This window comes from Haliotis asinina, chromosome 5, assembly GCF_037392515.1.
Source record: "Haliotis asinina isolate JCU_RB_2024 chromosome 5, JCU_Hal_asi_v2, whole genome shotgun sequence".
Lineage (NCBI taxonomy): Eukaryota > Metazoa > Mollusca > Gastropoda > Lepetellida > Haliotidae > Haliotis > Haliotis asinina.
Window position 1 is genome coordinate 57,964,848 of NC_090284.1, and position 25,385 is coordinate 57,990,232.

Here is a 25,385-nt window from a genome sequence, read left to right on the forward strand (position 1 = left end):
CGATATAAAGCATTGTGAGGAATTTGATTGCGGTCTCTCTCAGTCCCTAAACTATTTGCCCTTCGGTTCAGTCCGTTCATGCTAGAGCCATTCATGACTTGTCTGGATTTAGCTCAGGTTCTAGACCTTCCATATCACTGGGGCTCCTATTCAAAGTAAATGGAGTTACAAAATGAGTTCTCTCAAATGTACTTATATTATCTGGAAACATATAACTTCACTTCAAGGGTGTTAATTTATGTATTCTCAGATTTTCCCCCACAGCGCTATTCAAAGCTGGTGATAAAAACTACAACATATTAAAGGAACGCTTGAATTTCATGTGCATAGTATACATTCAGAGACAAAGCATTAGTCTAGGGGTTATTGGGACGAAATCTGCGTGGACTTGGAAGGGAGAGGAGAACTGTCTCTGTAGATCGTACCACTATATATTGGTGTCAGTTACTGGATTACCTGGTCCAAATACAATTATTTACAGGTCGCCGTCATGCACCTAACACGTTACCGAGATTGGTGTTAAACAACAAAGCAAACCAAACTATATTGTTTCCAGTGATATATGGACTACAATAACACAAAACACTGTCCCCAGCTGTGATATGAACCCGCAACATACCAATGCTGTTTCTCACACCCACGACGAGATCACGTTTCAACAGGTGCCATTGTGGCGGTGGTCTACTAAACATTAATATTGGAACATTATATGCACACCAAACACCCAGGACCACCATGCGATAGTTGTGTTGGAAGAGGAGAAGGGAACTATTCTAATACAAAAGACAAGGAACGTTCAAATACATAAAACATTTTCTGCTAGAAGCGGATAGTTTAATTCAGACATATCACAAGTATGTGTTTCTATGACACCACATTCAGCAATGTTTCACCGTAACAATCGAGTCTGGATCAGACAACCTTGTGATTGACCATGGGATAGGATGACAGAACGTGTGTTCAAGAATCACTCCCAATGAGTGGTGATACCAGATGAGCGGTGTCACAAACAATATCATTTATCGCAGCCTTTCAAAGACATTTTACAGAACAAGTCAGGTGGTATGGTTTGAGGTTCTGAGCATCATTACGGTTCCTGGCGTCCTACGGGAATCGAACACCAACTTTCGGCGAGACAAGAGAGCGTTTGGTCCACTAAGCTTCAGTTTCTACACAAATATGGGTTTCCTTTCCTACAAGGTATTTTCACGAATATTTTCGGGTGTTTTAAGGAATAAAACAACCTTACCTTTAATCTTCTAATGTCCAGACAGGTGGTACTGACAGACAAACTGCGACGTCCAGCCATTGGCACAGATAGCATCATGTAAACGTTTCTATGTCTGTCACTTCATATGTCCCCTTCTACAGTTGTCCGGTGTCAAGGGGGCTGTTTGTAGATGGATATACATGGCGACGCCAGGGATCGTCTCGGGGGGTGGCTAATAAAATACTCGCTCCATTTACGAGTCGGGCTCAAGTTGTAATGCATTTGACACACGGGGAAGTCTGGGTATTTTATGCAAGTGAAACTGGTTTGTATTTGGGGGATGTATTGTAAATGATCATTCATGAGTCGATGCGCTGTCATCTGAACTGGTTGAAGAATGTAGGCCATCGACTCATTGCCATACATACCCGTCCAGTCATTGGAGCATTTCATATACGATTTTGCAGTTTGCAGGGAGGGGATGTATAGTTGCCTGTGGTATATATGATACACGGTTTGCCGGCCGTTGGGACAAATATCAAAACCCGAAGTACGTGGTACCTTGCTCAAACCATCAGATACTGATGTGTCATTCATGAATATGCCATTCCAACACCTTGGCAGGTTCTTGGAGTATTAACAGTCTGGATTCCTTGGCTATGGGCGCTAGAACGGACCTCGGACAGATCTAACGACCATTTTAAATGTAAATTTTCAGTGCGGTTATTCACTGAACAATGGGGATACATCTATGTATGTACAACTTCTTTATTTCAAAATATGCGTCGTATCGGTGTAGATCCACCCTTACCAAGCACGTACATCTATGTCTGCATAACCACCTCAGCAACCTTTCACTGAAGCATAAAGATCACTTCTTTTTAAATGAGACAAGATCGCCATGTTCACACTATCACTTTTTTCTGACAAATTCTTTATTAAATTGCCGTTTAACCTTAACTCAGTTGTATTACACAGTTTCTCGTACAAAGAAAATAACTTCAAATCCGCATGGCCAACACGGATGGTCCTTAGTTAGTTCACACAAAATGACAGGGAGACAGAACGTGTGATACTAGGATGAGCATCGCTCACTGTCATAACGGGTGACAGTGACATTGCATCAGCAGCCTGTTACTTACATTTCAGACTAACATGTCTATCAAGAAACCCGTCAATCAATTGTTAAAAGCTTGTTTTGTTTCTTTGCTTGCTTTTTGTTTGTTTGTTTGTTTGTTGTTGTTGTCGTTGTTTGTTTTTGTTTTGTTTTTTGTTTTGTTTTGTTTTTGTTTTTTTGGGGGGGTTGTTTTGTTTTCTTGTTGTTTTTTCCAAATTCACAAAATCTATCAAATACGATATCGACTCAACCAGTGATGCTCTTGTTGCAAGCTCTCGCTGTACCTCACCATTAGACTAGTACGATGCTCTCTGTTTCAGTAGTAAAATAAATAATTTGGGTATTTGTATAGCGCTACATCCAGGTCAAATAAAATGATTGCTTTTGCTTCCTGAACAGTCTCGTTGCCTGTTTACTGGGTTCGTCCTATTGCGCAACTTAGTGCGATAGCCAGTCTAGACGTTTTATAGATGGGGATTATGATCCTGTTAGCGAAAGGAAATCCTGGCGATGTTAATTGGGAATTTACTTACTTAAGTGCACAAGGAAGTAGTGTAAATGACTATTTATCTCTTCAGCTGAGCTTTTTGACATCAACGTCTTGAATCTGGCAACCAGCCTTTGGAACTATTTTGTTACCTAATTTGTTGTTATATAAACAACCAGGTATGATACTTAATCTGGCGGAAATGTACAGATGGAACAGTGCTCTATCAGATCAACTTTTAGCCTGCTTAAAAGGCAAAGCTAAGATATTTTTCCATACCTTAACCGAATATATAGATACTACTCTGGGTAGTGCTATTAGCCAATTCACAAGCCATATACTGGATGCAGCCAATGAATGAAAAGACCTGCAGCTGGATCTCAGGTTCTGAGACGCCAACCCTTAGACGACGAGTGTAAGTCCGCAAAGCGTGACGTGAGGAAGGCGCTTTGGAAATTTAGACTTACATGAAACAACAACAGAAATGCTTTTTGTACTTTGAGGAATAAATATAAAGAATCTTTCAGAAAATAGAAAAGACCGAAAGCAGTTGAAAAAAACTGAGCACTTTCACTCAACATTCTGGTACATTTGGCGGGAGATTCGTTCCTTGAAAAGTAAAGATAATGTGGCTTGTAATATAACAACTGACCAATGGTTGTCACACTTCCGTTCTGTCTTTTCACATATTTAGAAAGATGTTCTCTGGAATTGAGACTAGTGTGGAGACCAGTGGTTATACAGACCTTGATGCCGAAATCCTTGATTCAATAATAACGGAAACCGAAATTGTTGATGCCGTACGAAATCTTAAAGGCGGAAAATCCCCTGGAGCGGACAAGATTTTAGTGGGGATGCTAAAAGCTTCCGAAGACATTATATTGCCATTTTCGTCTAAATGTTTTAACTATATATGTTTTAAGACTGGATACTTTCCAAGAACCTGGGCGCAATCTAGTTCTTAATAAGAACTAAACGTAAACTGTATGTAGCATTTATTGACTTAAGGAAAGCATTTGACTCTGTAAATCGAAAGAAAGTGTGGTCTTGTTTAAGGCGGGCGGGACTTTGCTATCAAGCCTCCCTTTCCTGGTATTTTGACATAACAAAAAACGAATTTGGCTTCGGTCGTATGAGATTTAAGGATCATCTTTAGGCCCTGACTATTACGCTACCCAGGATACATACAACAGATTAAATTAAATCATTACACATAACCTCTACAAAATCTGTTGACGGAATTCCCGGCATTTAGTTCATTATATTTCAGTTAATAACCGAACCTTTTGTGGTTCCATATTCTTTCCGATTATATCGGATTACTGCCGTTTACAGCTATCATATAATGGGTATCGTATTAGATCAGCTGACAGTAATAAGGGTGTTGATAGCATGTTAATTTCCTCCACTATAAGTGATATCGACACCTTCCACGGAGGAATTTAAGTCTGCGCTGGGATGATATGACATTTATTGCACTCACATTAACACTGGTATTTTGATTCTTCTTAAGTCACCTAATTTCGTGTTAAATCTCCTCATAAATTCCATGACATGAAACCTCAAAGTGTCCTGGTGGATATAAAGTTGGGCAATGTAATGTCGTTGTCATTAGAGAAAGTGTGACCCCATGCTGAGATATGATCTTTTAGATATGAATCAGTTCCAGGATGTTAACCAGCCACATGATCTTGGGGAGAAGGGCGATATCGATACGTATATTACACCGTTAAAACACATCAATATCCATATTACCTCCGGCAGAGCTAGGGAGTAGCTGGTCACGTGACAGCGATAACGAGTCTTATATTTAAAGGGACAACAGCGGCTCATATCGTTAGAACTCTCTTCTCTGAAGGGGTGAGAGTGAAGATGGTTTTACGCCGCAACAGCACAGCAACATCACTACGTTATAACGTGGATACAGAAGGTGATAGTCATCTTATCATGAATGTTCAGGTCGATGTTTTAAGTACTGGGTTTTAAGTGGACACAGAATAGTGCATCTTTTACACACGAAACCTAGATGAGAATTTCGGTATAATTAGCAAATAATTTGCACCAAGTAACCTCTTGGATGCAAAAGATATATCTGTTTGGATTATTGAAGCCAAGTAGGCCATCATTTTATAAACATCACATTCGCATGTCCGAATCAGTCCACTCAGTCACTAAGTTCTAACAATGAGAACGTCATCCATGTTAGGGGCAGTGGGGTAGCCTCGTGGTTAAAGCGTTCACTTGTCTCGCCGAATACCCGGGTTTGATTCCCACATGGGTACAATGTGTGAAACCCATTTCCGGTGTCCCCGCCGTGATAGTGCTTGCATATTGCTAAAAGCACACTCACTCACTCACTCACTCACTCCTTCAATCATAGTACGGATATACCGCAACAGATATACTGTATATCATTCCTGCTGGTACAGAAGTCACAGAGAATTCCATTTTCGTACCAAGGACAACTATCCCTTTCCCACCCAAAGGATTGCTAACAGTTCCCCTGACGCAAAAATACGAGGTGACTAACTGGATGCAGCGGTCAAGCTGATGTCATCGTAAGGCGGCGCGGATCGACACTCACAGTATCAATCACTAGATTATCTGGTCCAGACCCGATTGTGGAATATTTCTGAGTAATCTGAGTGTGGCGTTAAATATCAAACAGCCACATTCAGAGTACCCAAAACTTCAGGAAGCAGTGAGCCCAACCCTGTCGGGGAAACGTACGAGCGTTCCCATACGCACAGACCCGAGGCCTTGAATTTCGTTGGTAATTTGGTTGCTTCAGACAACAATACGCTGTGTACACAAGACTGGTACACCTGAATGCTATATACAGTACAATTGTAGATATGCATTGTGTTGATGTTTACACGTCAGGCTCCAAAGATCATGAAGCAACCCCAGTAACACCGTCAATAGGCCAGCGTGTGTACAGGTGCGCCACAATGGAGCTGTACTGGGGAACCTAATTTAGTTCAGCTGTGTAGGCATGGAATTATATTGCTTGAAATGTTGACAAACATAAGTTTCATTTGGCTATGTCTACTGATGCGAGAACAATCTAATAACTGAAAATCAACACGGCTTAAAGCGTAGAGAACGGGGTTGGAAACGCATTTATGACTGATTGCTTACTTTCGGTTTGCGATTTATTTACATTTATATATTCGTGTGTTTGTTTGCTTATTCATTCGTTATTTATTTATTTATTTATTTATTTATTTATTTATTTATTTATTTATTTATTTATTTATTTATTTATTTATTTATGTTGGTGATTTTGAATTTTTGTTTCATTTTGGTTGTTGTTTCTGCATTTTTCCTTTCACTGGTAGACTCGATATTTCAGAGGCTACTTTTTAAGTACCCGTGCCTGAACCAGACTATAGAGTGAGTTATATCATGCGCCCCCATCTAGGCATTAAGGGTGCAGTGACAAGCATGTCAGTGAGGTTCACCATCCGACCCCTTTAGTCGCCTCATATGACAAACATAGAAAATATTAGAGCAGAAACTAGACATTTCTCTTCGCAGCAATAAAACATATCAGAAACTCATATATTACAGAATTATTAAATCTTGAAACGTCAGAGGAATGCTTCCTTTAAAAAAACACAAAGATAAAAATGTAATGAAAACACATGCTACCTTTAACCATTAGTTAACATAAAACGTAATACGGCACCACGTGACTTGTAATAAATGTACATCTAACAGTCTGTGATACATGTATACATATGGTCTGAAAGTCCCGCAAAGTATACCAGCGACAACAGAAGTAAGGGCAGGAATCTGGCCTTTCATACAGTGAGACGGTTCATTTCAACAATACTATTATCTCCAAGTTAGTTGACGCACCTGTTTACCGGGTCGTAAGCCGAGTTATACACAGTCATATATTACTCCTTTGTCATGTGATGTTTGACAGCTGGAATAGACATTGTCTTCAGGCAGACAATGAGACGTGTTCGCGCTATATGTAGCTCACCTGGCGGTAATCGAAATAGTATAGTGGGGAGTGAGCGTGAGAGAGAGATCAGTGTTACGCCGCTTGTAGCAGTATTCAAGCAATATCCCGGCGGGCGACGCCACATGTGGACTTCACATATTGTACCCAAGTGGGGAATCGAACCCGGGCCTTCGACACGATGAGTGAAAGTTTTAACAGCACACCTTCCCCCAACCCTCTCTTTCACCACCACCACACACACTTGTTTCTTTAAATTGTTTAACATGGAAACCAAGCAAAACTTCTGCTGGAGACGATTTAAATAAGATATAAGATATATCACTGGTTGGAATGTCTGCTTCGGAATTCACGAGGTACATAAGGACAGAAAACAAATGTGGCGTCATTAGAAATCTCAGACAGGTCTCAGAAACCAGGTGAGCTAATGGAAAGACATACCAGTCCGCTGTAAGCTCTAGGGGGTATCACCTTATGCATATGTAATACATGTCCTTGTCACCAAAGCTTACTGGGTAAAGGGCGTATCAAATTATTTAAATGTTAAGAAACAACTTTCAATAATAATTGTACGATAAAATCATCAAAACGTGATTGAAATCATTTCATATCGTGTTTAGAAAGGCCTTGTACTTTTAAGCAACTGTGTAGAAATAACATAATGAAAATAATTCATTGATAGATTGGATTTCTTTTGAGACAGACCGCCAAGAGTATACAGTATATTGTCTGTGAGAATACTGACTTCACAGTCGGGGTTTGATAAGGTTATCTACTCGGGCAATTTAAAGTTAATAATCAATTTCATGCAGAAGCAGGACACAGAGTAATATGCATAGATCAACAGTTAATACCCTCTGAGGGCGCTAGACATCCACAGCGGTTCTTGCATAAAACAAGCATATTTTTAAATAGTTCAATCGCAAAAAAAGGACGCTAACAAATCTTCAGTTGAATAATAAACTGCGTGTCTAGCGGTGATGGGTGTGTATTGTATTTATTTTGGTTACTCCCGATCTTTCGTTAATACTTTGAAGTCGCACTGCTGAGTGAGTGAGTGAGTGAGTGAGTGAGACGGATTTTATGCGGATACCACGACGGGCGACACCCGAAATGGGCTTCATTGAAAGTAGCCATGTGGGGAGAGATCTGTGTCGTCTCTCCGACTCGTGTTCAATTCCCAACATGAAATAGTGAATGAGTGAGTCGGTTCGGTTTCACTGTGCTTTTTGCAACAATCCAGCAATATCACGACGGGGGACACCAGAGATGGGCTTCACACATTGTACCCACGTAGGGAATCGAACCCAGGTCTTCGGCGCGACAAACGAATACTTAACCAACTGGGCTATCGCTGCACCTAAAGCACCCCTACCCAATCAACATACAAGAAAAACTAACTGTAAAAGATCACACAACGTGACGTGAAACTAAAGCGCTTTCTTCAACAAACTGAAATCATTTCCGGTATCGTAAATGTTTACTATCAGATGTTTCATGAATTAAACATTTTCTGCATTTAAAAGTTTACTACCAGCAGAATCGGTAGAAGATGTGAAGTTGAATAGTTCTTCCGTAATAAAGTCAAAGACAGTCCACAGATCCATATAGCCATCAGCCAAGCACGGCATGACTTGAACCACCAGTCATCAAATGCCTGGTATGCTTCAAGACTTAAACAATCCGGCGTGATCCATGATATGAATCATTTCTAAACAACGGAACATGATCATGAATATCGATAAGTAACCGGATAGAAATAAATCATTGTATCAGATAATCAGTTAATTCTCAAAAATAATGTGGCAGTGTGCGTGTTATTTAACGCCGAATTCAGAACGTTTTCAGCTACATGAAAATAATCGAGTAAGTGAGTTTAGTTTTACGCCGCACTCAGCAATATTCCAGCTATATGGGAGCGTTCTGTAAATAATCGAGGCTGGACCAGACAATCCAGTGACCAACAGCATGAGCATCGATCTGCGCCATTGGGAACCGATGACATGTGTCAAACAAGTCAAGCGAGCCTGACCACCCGATCCCGTTAGTCGCCTCGTATGACAATCAAAGTCACCTTTTATGGCAAGCATTGGTTGCTGAAGACCTATTCTACCCCGTATCTTCACGGGTCTGAAAATAATTGTATCTGGACCAGACAATCCAGTGACTGATATAATGAGGATACATCTACGGAACTGGGATACCATGACAAGAATCATCCAGTTCAGGAAGCATGATCACTGGTGACACTAGCTGCGTCTGACGACACGCATGGATTGCAGAAGACCAGTTCTGACCAGGGCCATCGTGGGTCAGTGTTAACAGAACACCCCTGTGTATTATGGCGTCGAATAACAGTGTGGTCTACAACACACGTATGCAATACACATCTAACTCCTGTTCAAGCGCATCTGGTTAATGCGTAATGGAGGACTGCGAACTTCGAAATTAATGACACAAAATGTCATGCATATTGATTACATCGGACCAAGAGATAAGGCTGATTTTTATTCGCAGCATGGGTACGTGAATCTATTCCCCTGTCAAAACAAATCCGTCTTTGCCAGGCCGAAGGTATAATGCCGAAAGTCGGACTCGTTCTGTAACAGGCTACAAACTGCAAGTGCTTCATGTAGAGGCGAAATAATAAACATGTTCCCATCACTACACGGCTGTGGTTAACGTCGCACTCAGCAATAATCCAGCTTTATAGTATCGGTCTGTAATAATCATCTAGACCAGACAGTCTAGTGATCAACATCATGAGCATCGATCTACGCACTTGGGTCACGATGACATGTAAGTAAGTGCATAATTGTCAGTAAGGCTAATATGTATGCGACGCATACAGAAGTGCATGATGTTGAAAATGGCATTTCTTCGGTGCTAAAAGCAATATTCTCACTGACCACAGACACATATTCTCAGAATAGACAAACTGTTATAATATTTACCCATTCTTCGACAAGCAAGTCTCCCGTTAACTTTCTAAACGTCATCCTCGAGTGGAACGACGCTATAAGGCGTCTGTGTACTGTCACAGTGTATATTACTGAAGTGAAGATGTGGTTTAGAAGAAGTGTAAACATTTACTGTAGTATAGCCCCTGTATTATCTAGCTGCTTGAGAAGCAAGTTCAAAAGGTGCAGTGTGAACTAATGTATTCATACGTAACCCACTCTCTAGAACGTGGCTTATGTAAGACGTCGACCAGATTTTCCAAACAATGATATGCAGGAACAACAGTCTACTTGAGTGGTCTGTGATAATGGAACAGGTATTATTGGGGTTATATATGAAAGTTCCTGGGCTTTAACACTTGCAATAACACCGACTCTTCAAGTGACAGCACGTGAATGGAGATATCGTCAACTCGATTATTACAATGATTACAATAGCCCCAGTGAAATGTGACGCTTAACTGACCAAAATGTATGTCGTTCTTGTTAAAGTCCAAAAAGAAATTAGGAAATTACACTCAATAAGTTAACAAGCACATACTATGACATTAAATAATTACAAAATTGCACAGCCATCATGTTAAACTTTCAAAGAAAGGGAAATTTGAGGCCATCGTGATCAAGACATATTGGATTTTTTTCGATGGCTAACATTTTTCCTTACATTTTCCACCAACTATCAGACCTTGGATATTCTTGTTTGAACAATAACAGGACGTTATGGTTTCAGATGTGCGTATCATTTACATCGGCTAAGAGGGGAATATTCTGATACTATGGCTCGTGAACTAGTCAAATCTGTAGCGTTCTATGCATACCTTCTGGAGTGTAGCTTAGCGCACCAGAAATTGACTAACTGTTATTATTAGTAAATCGTTAAAGGGCATTTAGAAGTGGAATGCACAAGCAAGATTTATGGAAGCTGACATCCGTAAATCTTGCTTTTCTTATGTTGTTATTATTATTACTTTAATAAAGTCATAGGTAGCTATGTTTGTTCCTGACAAGATACGACGAGACAAAAGAAACATTTTCTCACAATTAGTACAGCGTTAATACACTGCTTCTGTGCAATGCCAGAATTCATGGACAGGTACAGTAAGACTACGTTCCTAACGACCAATCGGATATTACGAACAGAGTCCTTGCCTCCTTGATGTGCATTATAGTCGAGCTGCTTTTAATGAACTACTACCAGTGGATATAACGAAATGACGTCTTGCCCCCAAGCTGCTGTGTAATATAGTCGAGCTGCTTTTAATGTACCATTGACAGTGGATATAACGAACTGACTTGTTGTCCCCAAGCTGCTGTGTAATATAGTCGAGTTGCTTTTAATGAAACATTGACAGTGCATATAACGAACTGACTTGTTGTCCCCAAGCTGCTGTGTAATATAGTCGAGCTGCTTTTAATGAACCATTGACAGTGTATATAATGAACTGACTTCTTGAACCCAAGCTGCCTTGTAAATACGTAAATACTGTCGAACTGCTTTTAATGAACTACTGCCAGTGGATGTAACGAACTGATGTCTTGCCCCCAAGCTGCTGTGTAATATAGTCGAGCTGCTTTTAATGAACCATTGACAGTGGATATAACGAACTGACTTGTTGTCCCCAAGCTGCTGTGTATTATAGTCGAGCTGCTTTTGAAGCAATTTGGTTATGACGACATTAATTCTGAGTTCCCTTTGAGATGGTTAGACCCAGAGATTACACTACATACAAAAGGTAAAATTTGCAGGTAGAATGGCAGAAAACATGCATTTCAACTTCACACAAAGAGGAAATCCATATCCAAAAGGAATACTATGGTTGTCCTAACGCTGAAACAGTCTTGATCTCGAGGACACGATATATCACATGCATTTTGTATGACAGTACAGGTTATGATTCATGGGGTAAACACAAGAACTGTATATCCTGTATGCAGGCTGTCCTACTAAAGTCTGTCCGTGGAAGCGTGTGAATTAAGCCAATATGTATGTTTCAAGAAGAATCCAATTGGGCATTATTTACACAAAACCAATTTTTTACAAATTCTTGGATTCGAACTCTGAACACATACCTTGGCACTAGATCCATGTGACGACTCAGACCGTTGATGTGCTAACGCTCGTCTATATTCCAGCCGACGACGAAACCGAACCATGGTTCTGACACACGATCTCAAAGCCTTGATGGTCATTGCTGCTCTATAAACTCTATACTGCAAAGCACGTACTGTCAACCATATTGACCATGGTATGAAATATGTTCCTCGTTAGTCTTAAAGTCCTGACAGAGATAAATCTGCAGGTTCCAAAGTACCTGTGTACGTATTATGACAGCCAACAAGATTTGGAAATCACGACGGCGCAAACGGAGTCAGAAAACAGAGACATGTGGACAGCATCGGCCATCGCATCTTAAAACCAAACAGGTTGAGAATATCGAAATATGTACGAATAATGGAAAATGGTATTGTACTATGGCATCAACGTTCGTCGATTCTAAAGCTCCTCCAAACTGAACTATCTTGCAAATAATCCGACGTCACATGAATCAGAACAGTTGCCGATGGAAGGTCACCAAGAATCTGAGGTGACAGCTCATCTATCAATACCTGTACCTTTCCTCATAATAAAGCCAGGACCAAACGTTTTGTACTGTCTAGTAATCAATGTCTTTTACGAGGCGTCAATTACCATATCTGCATACAAATGGCTGTTTAGTTCCCCATGGCTTAGAATTTCGGTGCCAAAAGGAAATCAGTTTGCCCTTGTTGTGTTCTAAACCACCCAAAAAACCTAGTCCTAAAAAGGCTAATCGATATTGATAATAATTAACATTAGAACATTCTTTGAAAAAAAGGTTTACAAAAACAAACATTCAATTGGAATATTGAGTAGTTTCATTTATCAATACTTCAGTGCAACAGGGCCTTATCACATTATTTATTGCGACAGTGTAATTGTTAATAACCATCCAAGTGTATCTGTAGCCTTCACATCATGACACAATACAACAACAATAAAGGACACAGGAGATCACCCTGCCTTACACCATGAAGAGGTACCTATATTCAGCATATCGGATCTCAGTCATCAAGCGTTCAACTTTGGATATTTCTATAATGTCAGTATATAAAATTCTAATATACTGTATATTAGACATGGGATACCTGGAGGGGTTAATTTAGGGTAATGATCTACGGTCGACCTGTCAGTGTTCAATAACAGTGTGTGATCATTTTTCAATCTATCCCTCCCGCTGACGAGACTATAAGTGCGTTATTAATGAGGTTTATTCGCATTAACAGCTAAACATTCCGGTTGGTGAAGTGATCTGTGAACGCCGGACTGAATTCTCTAGATGATTTGCACACATGATGGTCAATCGTTTTATAACCGTTCTAATCTGTGCCTAGAACTGTTAGCGGATAACGTACGCCAACGGAGCACCAGTGCATATTTTGAAACCCCCGATTTTCTTCGTGTTATTACATTTTCTATTTGAACACACTCACATATTTGCCTTTTGTGTTTTCTCTTAGTCTGAAGCCCGTGAATTTCCGGGATAGAATTGATCTTCAGTAATGTACGCTTGTCGTAAGAGGCGACTAACGGGATCGGGTGGTCAGGCTCGCTGACTTGGTTGACATGTAATGATATCCAGTTGTGTAGATCGATGCTAATGCTCGTTGATCACTGGATTGTCGGGTCCAGACAGCCGCCATATAGCTGGACTATTGTTGGGTGTGGTGCAAAACTAAATTCACTCACTCACTCTGTCTGTTTTCAGCCTGGTGTAGTCTGATATCTAATATCACCGTCATGCTGTCGGCGAGTCTAATGTCTCTATTCTTTACTGTCAAAGGTCATTCTTTTGTATTGCTTGGTCTAACATCGTTCTGTACTCTGTGTACCGTCATCGTCCTTTGGTCCTTCCAGTGTTATAGTCATGCATTCTTGGCCTACTGTAGGTGTTCGGGGGAATGTCGGATGACCAAGAGTTAAATGTATGAAAAACACGTGTGGTCCGAGGTTTGCATTGATGTCTTGTACCAGGGAGAATAGAGGACGTAGATGTTACGCTGTAAATCATCCGCGATCGATGTATGTACTTAACCTTGTATTTGCTTTGCCACCATTACATCAATACAGTTCAATTTACTGAAACGTTTGAATTTTGTACCGTCCTTCAAAGAACAAATCACAGGGCATGACTTTGGCAGAACTATAGAAATGAGAGTGACAGAAGCAGCTTTAACGCCATCCTTACCTTGACAGGTTCCAGAGTTGGCCGCCATCTTTCCCTACTCTCGTGTTTGCCATGCTGCATGTGCTTGACATTCTGTGAATAGGAAACTAGTTTAACTTCATTGATAACTCGCAGCAACTTGTCGAAAACATCTACAAACGACAAACAATACAAACCGCTTCTGGTGGGACTGATTTCCTTCGACCAGAGAGACGAGATCTGATTTGAGTAATCTGTTCCAAGATGGCCGCTTCGGCAGCAGACATACTTCTTTCGTCCCTGGCTCTCCCCATCCTTCGATGAACGATGGGAAGAAGATTCTCCCTTGGTTTGTTCATCTCCTTGAAGCAAGGAACGCCACAGGTATATCTGTCAGTCCAAAATAACCTAGGTTCCTCCAAGGGCAAGACTTGTCACCAGGCACACCGCAATCACAACAATTTGAAGAAGTGAAAGTAACAGCTCATCGTCTCGTAGTTTGAACGTCTGCAAATTTCACAGGTTGGTTCCAAAGTAAAGAAACGTATTTCTGTTCATGACAATACTTACATGAACTCCATTTTATATTCGTCATTTATAAAAACATTTTCTTCGTATTTCTACCGTTCCTTTGAGAGTCTTTCGATTTCCTGCATGTAACCTTGGATTTCACATATCGTCGAATCTCGGTCAGTTTTGTCAGTTCTCCACAGGCATCATTGAACTTCGTCATATATTCAGTGAACATATTCCAGTCCATCTCATATATCCTTGAATGTATCCACTGTAACTCATATATCCATGATTTTACTCAATTCCGCACATAGCCTTGAATCAAAGATATATATTCTTCCCGAATCAGCCACTGGTGAAGTCAAAAAAGGAATTTTCCGATAAAGGTGTCCCCGCCGAAGTCGTCAAAACCCCGATATATTTGACGGCCATTGACAGGATACGGGAAGAATGTAACAGGTATTACAAATAGTAAGGCTAAAAAATGCATGTGCACGTCTACAGTCCCACGTGTCTGTCGTCTGCCACAACAGATATGGTTAGTCAGGTCCCCCTACAATAAATGTTACGGTGTAATCTTCAGATATGCTGTCACTCCATTAAAATATCACTTCCACGACTATTAGACCAATACGTGACCTGTCGGTGGTCAGTCTTGAATTGGTCACACACCACTCGAACCACGTGTCCATTCAGACACAGATCTGTCATGAGCTCTTGTCAGTTGTGTAGCGAGGTGAAGTTATAGCGAATGTGAAACCGCTAGGTATTGTTATCTGTTGTCAATATCAAATAAATGACAGAGCATATATCTTCAAATATATTAAACCTGGTTAATCTTAGTCAATACCGATTAATCTTTTGTTCGCTTCTTATCGTGCTTAATACTAGTTCCATCCAACATGTCGACATGCATGTCTCTGTTGTATGATTGATCATCAGTGAAATTCCTTCGTGATTTATTGAAGGCGCACTGCTAAATTTTATTTTTACAACTGACATATTATGAAAAATAAATCAATAGGTTTGCTAGCGGTGTTTTGGCGAGCTGATGTTGGGTAGTCTCTGGATAAAACATTCGCTCATAGTTCCGGAGAGTCTGGTTCGATTCTCAAAAATGTCAAACCTATCCCTTACATCTCCTGTCGTGACCCGTACGTAACACTGAGTGAATACGAACAGTTGACTTGGGTAGGGTGGGTTTGGGTGTGTTTTGCACGGTTGAAACACGTGGTCAATGTCACATTGTATCCTGGTGTAATCGAACTGTATGTTCGGCTCGATGGGCGAACACTTTCCCTACTTGGCTACCTCGCATTCGGAAATTGCTACTGTTCTTACTGGTGCAGAACGAACAGGGCCTTTTGCGTTGAAAAGGTTTTAAACTGCAAAAGATGTCAGCACATAGGTGATTTATGCTTTTGATTTGTCAGTGAAATCGAGTGAGTGAGTGAATATCAACGCATGTAACAGTATTTCAAATGTACAGTGTGCTTTCTACGTCACGTGGGAGATGCCGACGTGAATCTGTCCACTACCCTAGAACACGGATATGGAAACATAAACATATGAACCTGGAAACATAGTCACATTGAATCTGTATGTGAACAATTATCAGCGGATTCTGGTACGTCATGCCGAGGCAACTCGGAACAGCAAATTTTGACGTTTTGCACTGGGCTTGAGAAGTGCACGGTCATTTTACTCCGTTTTGTGCAAGTATCCTCGATAAGTACAGAAAGGCAACAGACTGGTCCATTCACTTCAACAAGATAGACTGTCGACTGACAGAATACTGCCCTTGGGCGACAGGTACACAAGCTGAAAAATCAATAAGGTGAAATGAGGTATTGTGCTTTGACGCTTTGTATCTTCCTTAACTCTCATGTCAATATTTCTCTATATCAGGATTACATGTATCCTTGCTGATGTGTTTGTTTTGGGGATTATAGATTCTTCCAAGAGCCGTGCAGCTGTCTGGTTTCTCTCTCGCAATGTCAAAAGTTGAAGAGTCAACAAAATATTTTGTCAAGAAAATTATTCCATTATTTATTCTACATACAGCAAAGGCTCTGAAAACATATTTTGTGATATTGTTCTAAGTAATCTAATGCAGTGCAGTTCACTGGAGTTATCTGGATTCAAAGTATATATACGCTGAAAGATATTGGGTCAGCCATGACTCCCATGAAAATGTATAAAATTGACAGGATATACTCATAATCACAACCCTACAGCTACACATTCCACCATACTGTTCACTATTTCACAATATCCTAATGCTGTAAAACGCGTGTGTCTGTCTGTTTATTTATCTAAATTTCTCCATCACTTGTGACCGGCAGTGGGAGGAAGTTGCCCCAGAATTTCCCACAAGCAATCCCTGAATCTCGGGGATATCACATTCATTACGTCCATACGAGTGTGCCAGTCACTGCTATAGAAGATGCTCCATAAGATGTTCCAGAAGGTGCTCCACAAGGTGTTCCAGAAGGTGCTCCACAAGATGTTCCAGAAGACAAGACAAAAAGTGGATGATGAGTACACTTTTATTTGCATGTTGCCTAACTCAGCATACAACACCAAGCACTGAAATTAAACATTCTACACACAGACATGGTTCCAGATGTCCTGACTGGTCCTACAAAAGATTTCAACTTGGGAATGCCTGATTCAGAATAAATATGTAGGTCCATACTAATTCAGTTCTCCATGGACAATATGCCAGTGTGCACAGAAGCAATATAGTCACTTCTATTCACAGGAAACATGGTAATTGACATTTGAGTTCAAATTACACACAGTCAACCCAACGGGATACATGTGCTAAAATGTATTTTGATATGATAGCTCTTGGTATTTGAAAATAGCCACACATATTCAACATCGATCTAAAAAATATTTCCTGTTTCTATCAAGACATCAGGCATTTGAATAACAATGCAAATGACAGAGAAACAGTAATTCTGACTTACATATTGGAAACCAGTCGTGTTAACCTGCTACCTAGCAACCTTTGATTCAACATAATCATGGCCCTTGTAGTCGCTAAAATCAATCTCTTGTACAGAAAATTACATGGCTGTGATTCGTCCCTCACAAATCACAACATCTATGGTGACATTAAGAACACATTGTACTCTTGCAGTTAAGGCTTTTCACAACATACTTGGAATAGCTGCATGGTGTATACACCACATACACACTACCATTTGGTTGTACAGTAAGCAAAGGTAAGCTTCATAACTTTACCACAATGGTAAAACACCAAAAACAATTTTAATTTCGCAAACAGAACACTGAACACGTGGAGTTTGTGGTTGGATTGGAGTTCAGACTTAAAAACTTCCAATAAACTAATAAGAGAATCTCAAAACAAAATTTTCACCACTTTTCATGGAAAATATATTTCAAACTGATTAAACAAAATTCATCACAACTTATTCCCTGTAAACTGACAAATACTGAAGGAGCAACAACATTGTGAGATTCTTGCATCACATTGCTTTTAGTCAGTAAAATGACACCATCACAGCTTCAAAGAAACCTTGCTGCTAATATCAGTTCTCACACAGGCAATGTTAGAGGGAGATAACTCCAAAAGAACGGTTGCAATCCAACTGTATAACACTTATACCCTACACTTAAACCAACTACCTACAAAGCACTATTGATGCTCACAGCACCATATAATGAAACAAACCAGAGTCCCATTCTCTCCTAGTCTTCTGTTAAACAACAAACAAATTACACTCCAAGACATAACACAAGTTGAAAGCGATTCAAATGTAAAGACATAACACAACTGAGTACAATTCAAATGTGACCTACACTAACATAAAATATTAAGAGCAATTACAAAATCAACATATTACTTGATAAAATGCATAGCAGTTTTTGGTCAATGCAAACATGAAATACATTTGTAAATCTTTAAATGCTACAGCATATATGTCATTGTACCTTCAGATTCACCAATAATTTCTCCATACTTCATTGACTTATCTGTACATGTCAAAAGTCTTGTAAGAAGCGATACATAAAATATTTAAATGGCAAAATATAATAACTGATTTCTCCCAACCTCAAACTTTATAAAATTTACAAAGGGAAATTCTCAATAATAAGGCCAAATCTATGTTAATTCCATACACTGATACGGTTACTAGAAACGAACAAATGACTGCACTAAAATACACAACAGAACGTGTCACATACATTCATCATCAAACACTAAACATAAATTTTCCACATTTTCTGGTGTAAAGATGGTCAACTAAGTATGTTAGAAAATTACCATTTAACCACAGAATCTTCAACAGTCTGGTTTCGTATTCCTTCTTGCAATAATTCTAGTATAAATTCTTAAGTAAAGTAACAGAGGTTGTAAGTCAATAAATTACAATACATATTATATAGCTACCATCAATAATGACATACCAGTAGCCTAGATGACAAATCAAAAATGCAGCTGTAACTAGTTTGGCAAGAAGTCTTAATAAAGTATTTTCCAGATGAAAGAGAAAATCATGCATTAAGTTTCTAGTGTGGAAGTTTTCAAGTAAAGTTAGTGTGGAAAATATTCTAAATTTCAATTATCAATTACAACTAAACACTTGAAATGAAACAAGCAAATTTCTGATTTAATTTTGATTTAATTTTTTTTCTCAATATGGTAATATCATCTGCACTTCCATGTATACACTAATTTCTCCCATCACAGGTGAATAAATAGTTGTGCACCTGGTCAATGTGTTCATGACACATAAATATTTCAGTCATGTCTTGAAGTAACGGCTCTAGTCCTTGAAGAGTACAATGTGTGAAGCCCATTTCTGGTGTAATTCCCTCCCATGCAGGTGTTAAAATACTACCGCTGCCTGAAACCGGGGACAAGTACATTTTTATTTCAGCAATGAAATAATGGTATCATACTTGTCACCGGGCTACAAGATAATTTCCACTTGCGTTATTACACAGCAAATGATCTCATTTCATATCTGTTCAATATGTACCTATTAAATTTCACAATGATAATAAATATGGTTATCTTTCTTGGCTATTTGTCACTTTTTGATAAACAGTAAACATTGACATCAAATACCATGTTGATTTACTCTTTATAATTGCACCATCATGATTATGTCATAACAATCAGGGCAAGTGGAAAATTAGTCGGAACAATTTACTTTCTTAAAGTCACTTGCCCTGTGGCAAGAGGCTTTTTAAAAATAATTGTGAACCCCTGCCATGTAGGATCCTGTTCCAGTTTTGCCTGTGCTAATGCTACTTCGCTTGTTGTTTTACACCGCATCAGCAATATTCCTGCTACATGACAGCAGACTGTAAATAATCAAGTCTGAACCAGACATTCCAGTGATCAAAAGTATGAGCATCGACTTATGCAATTTGGATACAATGACATGTGTCAACAGGTCAGCAAGCCTGACCACCCGATTCGGTTAATCACCTCTGACTACATGCATGTTTTGCTGAAAACCAATTCTAACCCAGATCTTCAAGGGTTTGTCTTCACAAGTGTAATGAGGATAAAGGCGTACACAAGGCAGTGAAGCATCAACAATGACACAATACATCTGACCTGTTCCTAACAATCGGATTGTTCCTAACACATCTGTCCTGTTCCTAGTCTAATTCAACCATACCCAGCTGCTGTTCTAAGAGACATAGGCAAGCATGCAACTATTTCCACACATAAACTGGAAGACTAACATGAGTACATCTGTAGAAGTGACATTATCAAATACTGTTGTCTTGCATGGGTGATTTGTGATTTAAATGCAGTGTGATGTTTCGGCAGTGAAATCTGAAAATATGAAGGCAGTCACTCAGGCTAGGTGATTTGTATTTCTGATACAAGTTCTGATTTCTGAATCACACATCTTCCAAGTTCAATGAAATCTGAACTAATACAGAGGCAGTTTGAGCTGAAGAAGATCTGTAACTTGAGTGTCACAAATATTGCTGCTCCTACTGACACGTAATTAATATGACAATTTCTTACTTATACAGGATCAATGGTTGCGTTTAAACATAATCACACACATATTCTATCAGAAATCTCAGGGCATTGATAGAAATCATTATCAAAGGGGCATAACTCTAAAAGGAACCTTTGAAAAATATTTTAAGCAAACATAGAGAACAAAAATTGAAGTTCCATAATCATAAAATGAGACAATTACAGGAATGATAAAAATACATATTAAAGCATGAAATACAGTTATATGTACATAGCTCAAAGACGTGACTATTAAGATCAGGTCATAGAGGGGACAAGTCATAGTAATCATCACAAGATATCAGGACCTGCCAAACAATGCAAACCGTTCTTCAGTTTTACCTGTCACCTGGTCTGTTTTCCAAACATTATTTCCAAAATATAATATGGACATCAGAAAGATGATAAAGCACTTATTCATACATAACATGTTTTAGTTAATCTAACTATCATATATATTTTGGCCAGCTTCTCATGTATAGCCTATTAGCACTTTGTCAAATATTTTAGCATGCCATCATTTCCACTGAAAGATATTCCTATCATAGCTCATCTTGAGTTAGAATCTCCAGATAAGGAGCATCATAAAAACACAATGGGCCTCCATACTTAGTTCAATGTACAGAAAACATTTTCTACATCTTCTAGATTTTTTTATATAGCTAGTCCAAAAGTGTCTTGCTGGTATGTCCATGTAAGCTATTCATGAATTCCAATTTAAATATGACTAATGTTGAACTTTTTCACTAAACCATATGCTTAAAAACTTGTGCTGGGGCCCCTTTCATGAAGCAGCCTTTACCAAGGTTAACCTTAACTCCCATTTTTTAACATTGCACAAAGGTTACCTTCGTCCTTTCTGATTACCTTAGTGCTTTGTGAATGGAGGACCCAGTTATCAAAGATAAATATGCAGATCAGTAATCACTGACATAAGCAAGCCCAACTGATTGACCAATTATTTGATACATCACTCAAGCAATATTGAAAACAGAAAGATTTAATGATTTTCTAGTCCAAAACAGCTTCAAATGACATAACTGCTTGCAATACAACACAAAGCTGAAGCCTGGTCATGATTACTTGTTATGTTGCTATTTTGATAATTGACTGCCTGATCTGATAAGCTGACGAATATAATGATATGAACAAATACTCATCAAAAGTGGCTCTGCAAGTTGGTGAGTAGCATGTGATGATTACAAACTTGTGGTACACTTCATCATTAGATAGAGTGAATAGTGATGAAAATGATAATGCTCTTTAAATTCACTCAACATGGTGAAATGAAAGTCTTTCATTTCTCTCCGTTCTTCTTCATGGAATTTTCAGCTCCTTTTCTCTGCTGCAGATAGAACATCTCCAAGGGACGATTAACACGCCAGTATTTTTCATTGACCTGTTCCAGTGTCATACAGCCACTGAGAACCGCAAAGTTTCCGGGAGATATTGCGATATAGATGGCATACTGCTTTTCTTCTGCAGGGCCTGAAAAATAAACACCTGTCAAACTTGGTGCAGGATTCGCTTCATGTTCTTAGGATTGGTGAAGATCGAAATTCTAAAACTTTATCATATCAGCCATTGACTATGTTGAAATAGGTGAGCACACTTCTTTTCTGACATGTCACACACAAATGTTACATTTTTTACATCGATAAAGAGATATTACATGGTCACATTTGTTGGCAAAGGTTTGACATCAATGACAATTTACACAAAAATAACAATGTTAGTTAATACTAAAAATGAATACACTGTTTATCAGTCTGTGGGAGTCTATTGCAAACATAAACTATAAATGAGCCAGTTTGGCATATCTGGACCAATAAAAAATACAAATACTGCACCCTTCATGCTTAACTGTGAACACTGCTTACAGGTTAGCACGTTTAATTGGTCATGTCTTACCGTTTTCTGCATTCTGAGCTTCTAGAGACAGACGGATAGCAAGATACTTGGACAAATGATCAACTGTAACAAAAGAATTCAATTAGCATGTTTAACAACATACAAATTTGCATTAAATGTACAACAAAAGAGACTGAAATATGGATGTGCATCATTACTTGTTTTTTGTGGAGCACCTCACAAACATTCCAACAATATGACTACAATTATGTAAATAATCACACCTGAGCCACGGAATACACTAGTTGACATTACGAAGACCAAACTACACATAAAGGGCATGATTTCATAAGCCACGGCCCCGTTTCACAACACTCTCGTAATTCTAAGACCTACTAACACTTCTCATAGCATTCATATCTCTCATATTGTGACCTAGGAGGTGCAATTGCTACAAGAAAAATTACAAGATCTTAGGCTTCCAAGAGGTTTGTGATAAGTGGCACTGTTCATCAAATGCCAATAATCGTCACTTGCAACAAGCATGACTTGGGGGAAAACTAGGCACTATTAATCACTGTTAATCCTCCAGTATTATAACTATGTCTTGACCTAGTGTATTGTGAACCCATTCGTGTCATCCTGAAATACTTCCACATAAGGATTATGGCTTGTAATAACTCACCCAGACCATGTCTAAAGGTAATTGCAGTATTGTTTTAAATATTCCAGGAAACATTCAGAGCTACTGTGCATGTTGTAACTGACTTTTTCATGGGTATAAAAGATCTTAATCCACTTGTGTGAAAGGTCTCAAAATGCTTAGATGATTGTAACTACTATTCTTTAACAAACATTTACCGCACGATCATGTTTCCTAAGTGAGCATGGTTCTCAGATGAGTCTGAATTAACTTCCTCATAAATACACGGAAGAAATTCAGAATATGCATTCTGTTAGTTTAACTTTAAACATCAAACTATCCTTAAGATATGTACAGTTATCGAAGCTGTACGTAATACACAAGTGTTGTGGAGTAGAGCAGTGAGTAAAGCATTTGCTCATCATGCTCAAGACCCCAGTTTGATTCCGCACATGGGTACAATATGTGAAGCCCATTTCTGGAGTCACATGCAATGATATTGCTGGAATATGGCTACAAGCAGCATAAAAATAAACTCACTAATTCACTGGGTTTTCTTAAATTTTCAAAGACCTGGATGATGCTTTGTTTTTAGGACAAAATTGACTTTTAAGAGTGTGTGACATGTGTCACAGCTGTGATTAGGGAGAAAACAACAATTCTAATGCCAAAGGAAATCTTGTAGTACCATGATGTTAATTATCACATTTGTGTCATAACACAGACTAATTTGATGAGAAAGCACATCTTCATAACCATACCAGTGGCATTGGCAGTAGTTTTGATGTATCTGGTGTGTTCAGCAATGTCCATGTCGCCATCAACATCTTGAGGATGTGGTTTAAACACAAGTTCGATATCGCTAACACTGGGTTCCGGCACGATCATATCGGGGCTGGGTTGGCCCTGTTCTGACACACTGCCAATACTCCCCGTCTCTGCAGTGTCTATACCCAGATTTCCCAAACCAATTCCAAGTGGGGGTTCACTTAATGAATTTTCACAACTTGACTCATCCGAATAGGTCTTCACTTTCTTCCTTGGTGTTGTTTCATTTGATGTTGTTCCGCATGTAGGTGTACTTGCCCCATCTAACTGTCGACTCAAATCTCCCTCAGATGCATGTTTTCGGACTCTCTGGGCTCTATTCATTGCTTGTTGACGTAATCCTTCCTCGATGCTGCTTGTCAAGGCTGCTGTGCTGTGGGTCTTATTCAACTTTGCCAACACTCGCTCTTGATGGGCCTCATATTCATCCCTGCTTGGGTAGATTTTGGAAATTAGTGCATCAAAATTGGGATCTGGACGTAATGATCGTTTAGAAACAAGCTTCTTACGACACGTTGGGCATTCTTTATTTCCACTTCTTAAAGCTGTTATGATGCAGTCTTGGCAGAAACGATGTAAACACTCTTTGGTTGTCATCGTCGTTTTCAACATATCCAGACATATTGGACACATTAGCTCACTATGTAAGCTTCTCGGGGAGACGGCGATTTCTGTGTTGTCGGTAATTGCCTCCTGGGGCGTCCTATGCAGTTCATATAAGCTCAATTCCCAGGTCTTATTGGGAGCGTGAGCAACTTCGTTCGCCATTTTGGACAGTTGCGCTCCAACTATTGTTATCGGGGTCGTCTCATAATTATTTTACTAATATTGAAATTATCTCCCCTTGTTCAAGCCACATATTTCTACTGGTGTGGATTACAAACACTTCTGATACAGAAACAGATTTGGCATCTCAGAGTCAGTTTGACACAGATGAAGAAACTATCAGCATGACAGAATGTAGCCACTGGGGGTATTACAGTTTCTGACAGTAGAATCTTATGGCAAGCTATACTGCATGCCGTTTTCAGTCATTTAGTGTTTAGCGTCGGCTTCTGGTTGGTGCCAGTGTCGCCGAATACCGTTTTCACATTCATAAAGAACAAAAGATATCGAAAGTTGTTTTCAAGAAATCTGCTTTCTATTTAAAAATATCAATGATTTTATCAAAAATAGGTCAATGATTCAATATGATTTTTAATTAATATATGGCAACCAAAATAGAATTGATTGTACGATCATAGTGTACATAACTGTATCAGAAATTAATTCAAGATATCTAGAGATATCTTTAATTTACTTATAGATATCATCAATTCTGTCCGTTACTGATATATAAAATGAAATTAAGAAAATCGTGACAGATTTTGAAGATACATTTAAAGCAAGCATTCATATTTATAATGCAAGTACTAGTAAAGGACGGCACATTTATCACTATTTGAGATATCTTAAATTCATTTCAAGATGCCATTAAAATGCTTCATCATATCCTTAGTTCATTTTGAGATATCATGAAATTTATTGCAGATTGCAGATATCTATAATTATACTTATT

General features: G+C 39.0%; 1 protein-coding gene across 1 annotated transcript; it reads right to left on the reverse strand.

Moving 5' to 3' along the window:
* Positions 1 to 17,014: 17,014 nt before the first annotated feature.
* LOC137284921 (E3 ubiquitin-protein ligase RING2-A-like) lies at positions 17,015 to 24,613 on the reverse strand. The gene is made up of 3 exons (XM_067816969.1): positions 23,761 to 24,613; positions 22,417 to 22,479; positions 17,015 to 21,993 (listed from the first exon to the last, which is right to left on the reverse strand). The coding sequence occupies exons 1-3, from the start codon at positions 24,593 to 24,595 to the stop codon at positions 21,803 to 21,805; spliced, it is 1,089 nt and encodes a 362-aa protein (XP_067673070.1). The 5' UTR covers positions 24,596 to 24,613; the 3' UTR covers positions 17,015 to 21,802.
* Between the last annotated feature and the right edge of the window lie 772 nt (positions 24,614 to 25,385).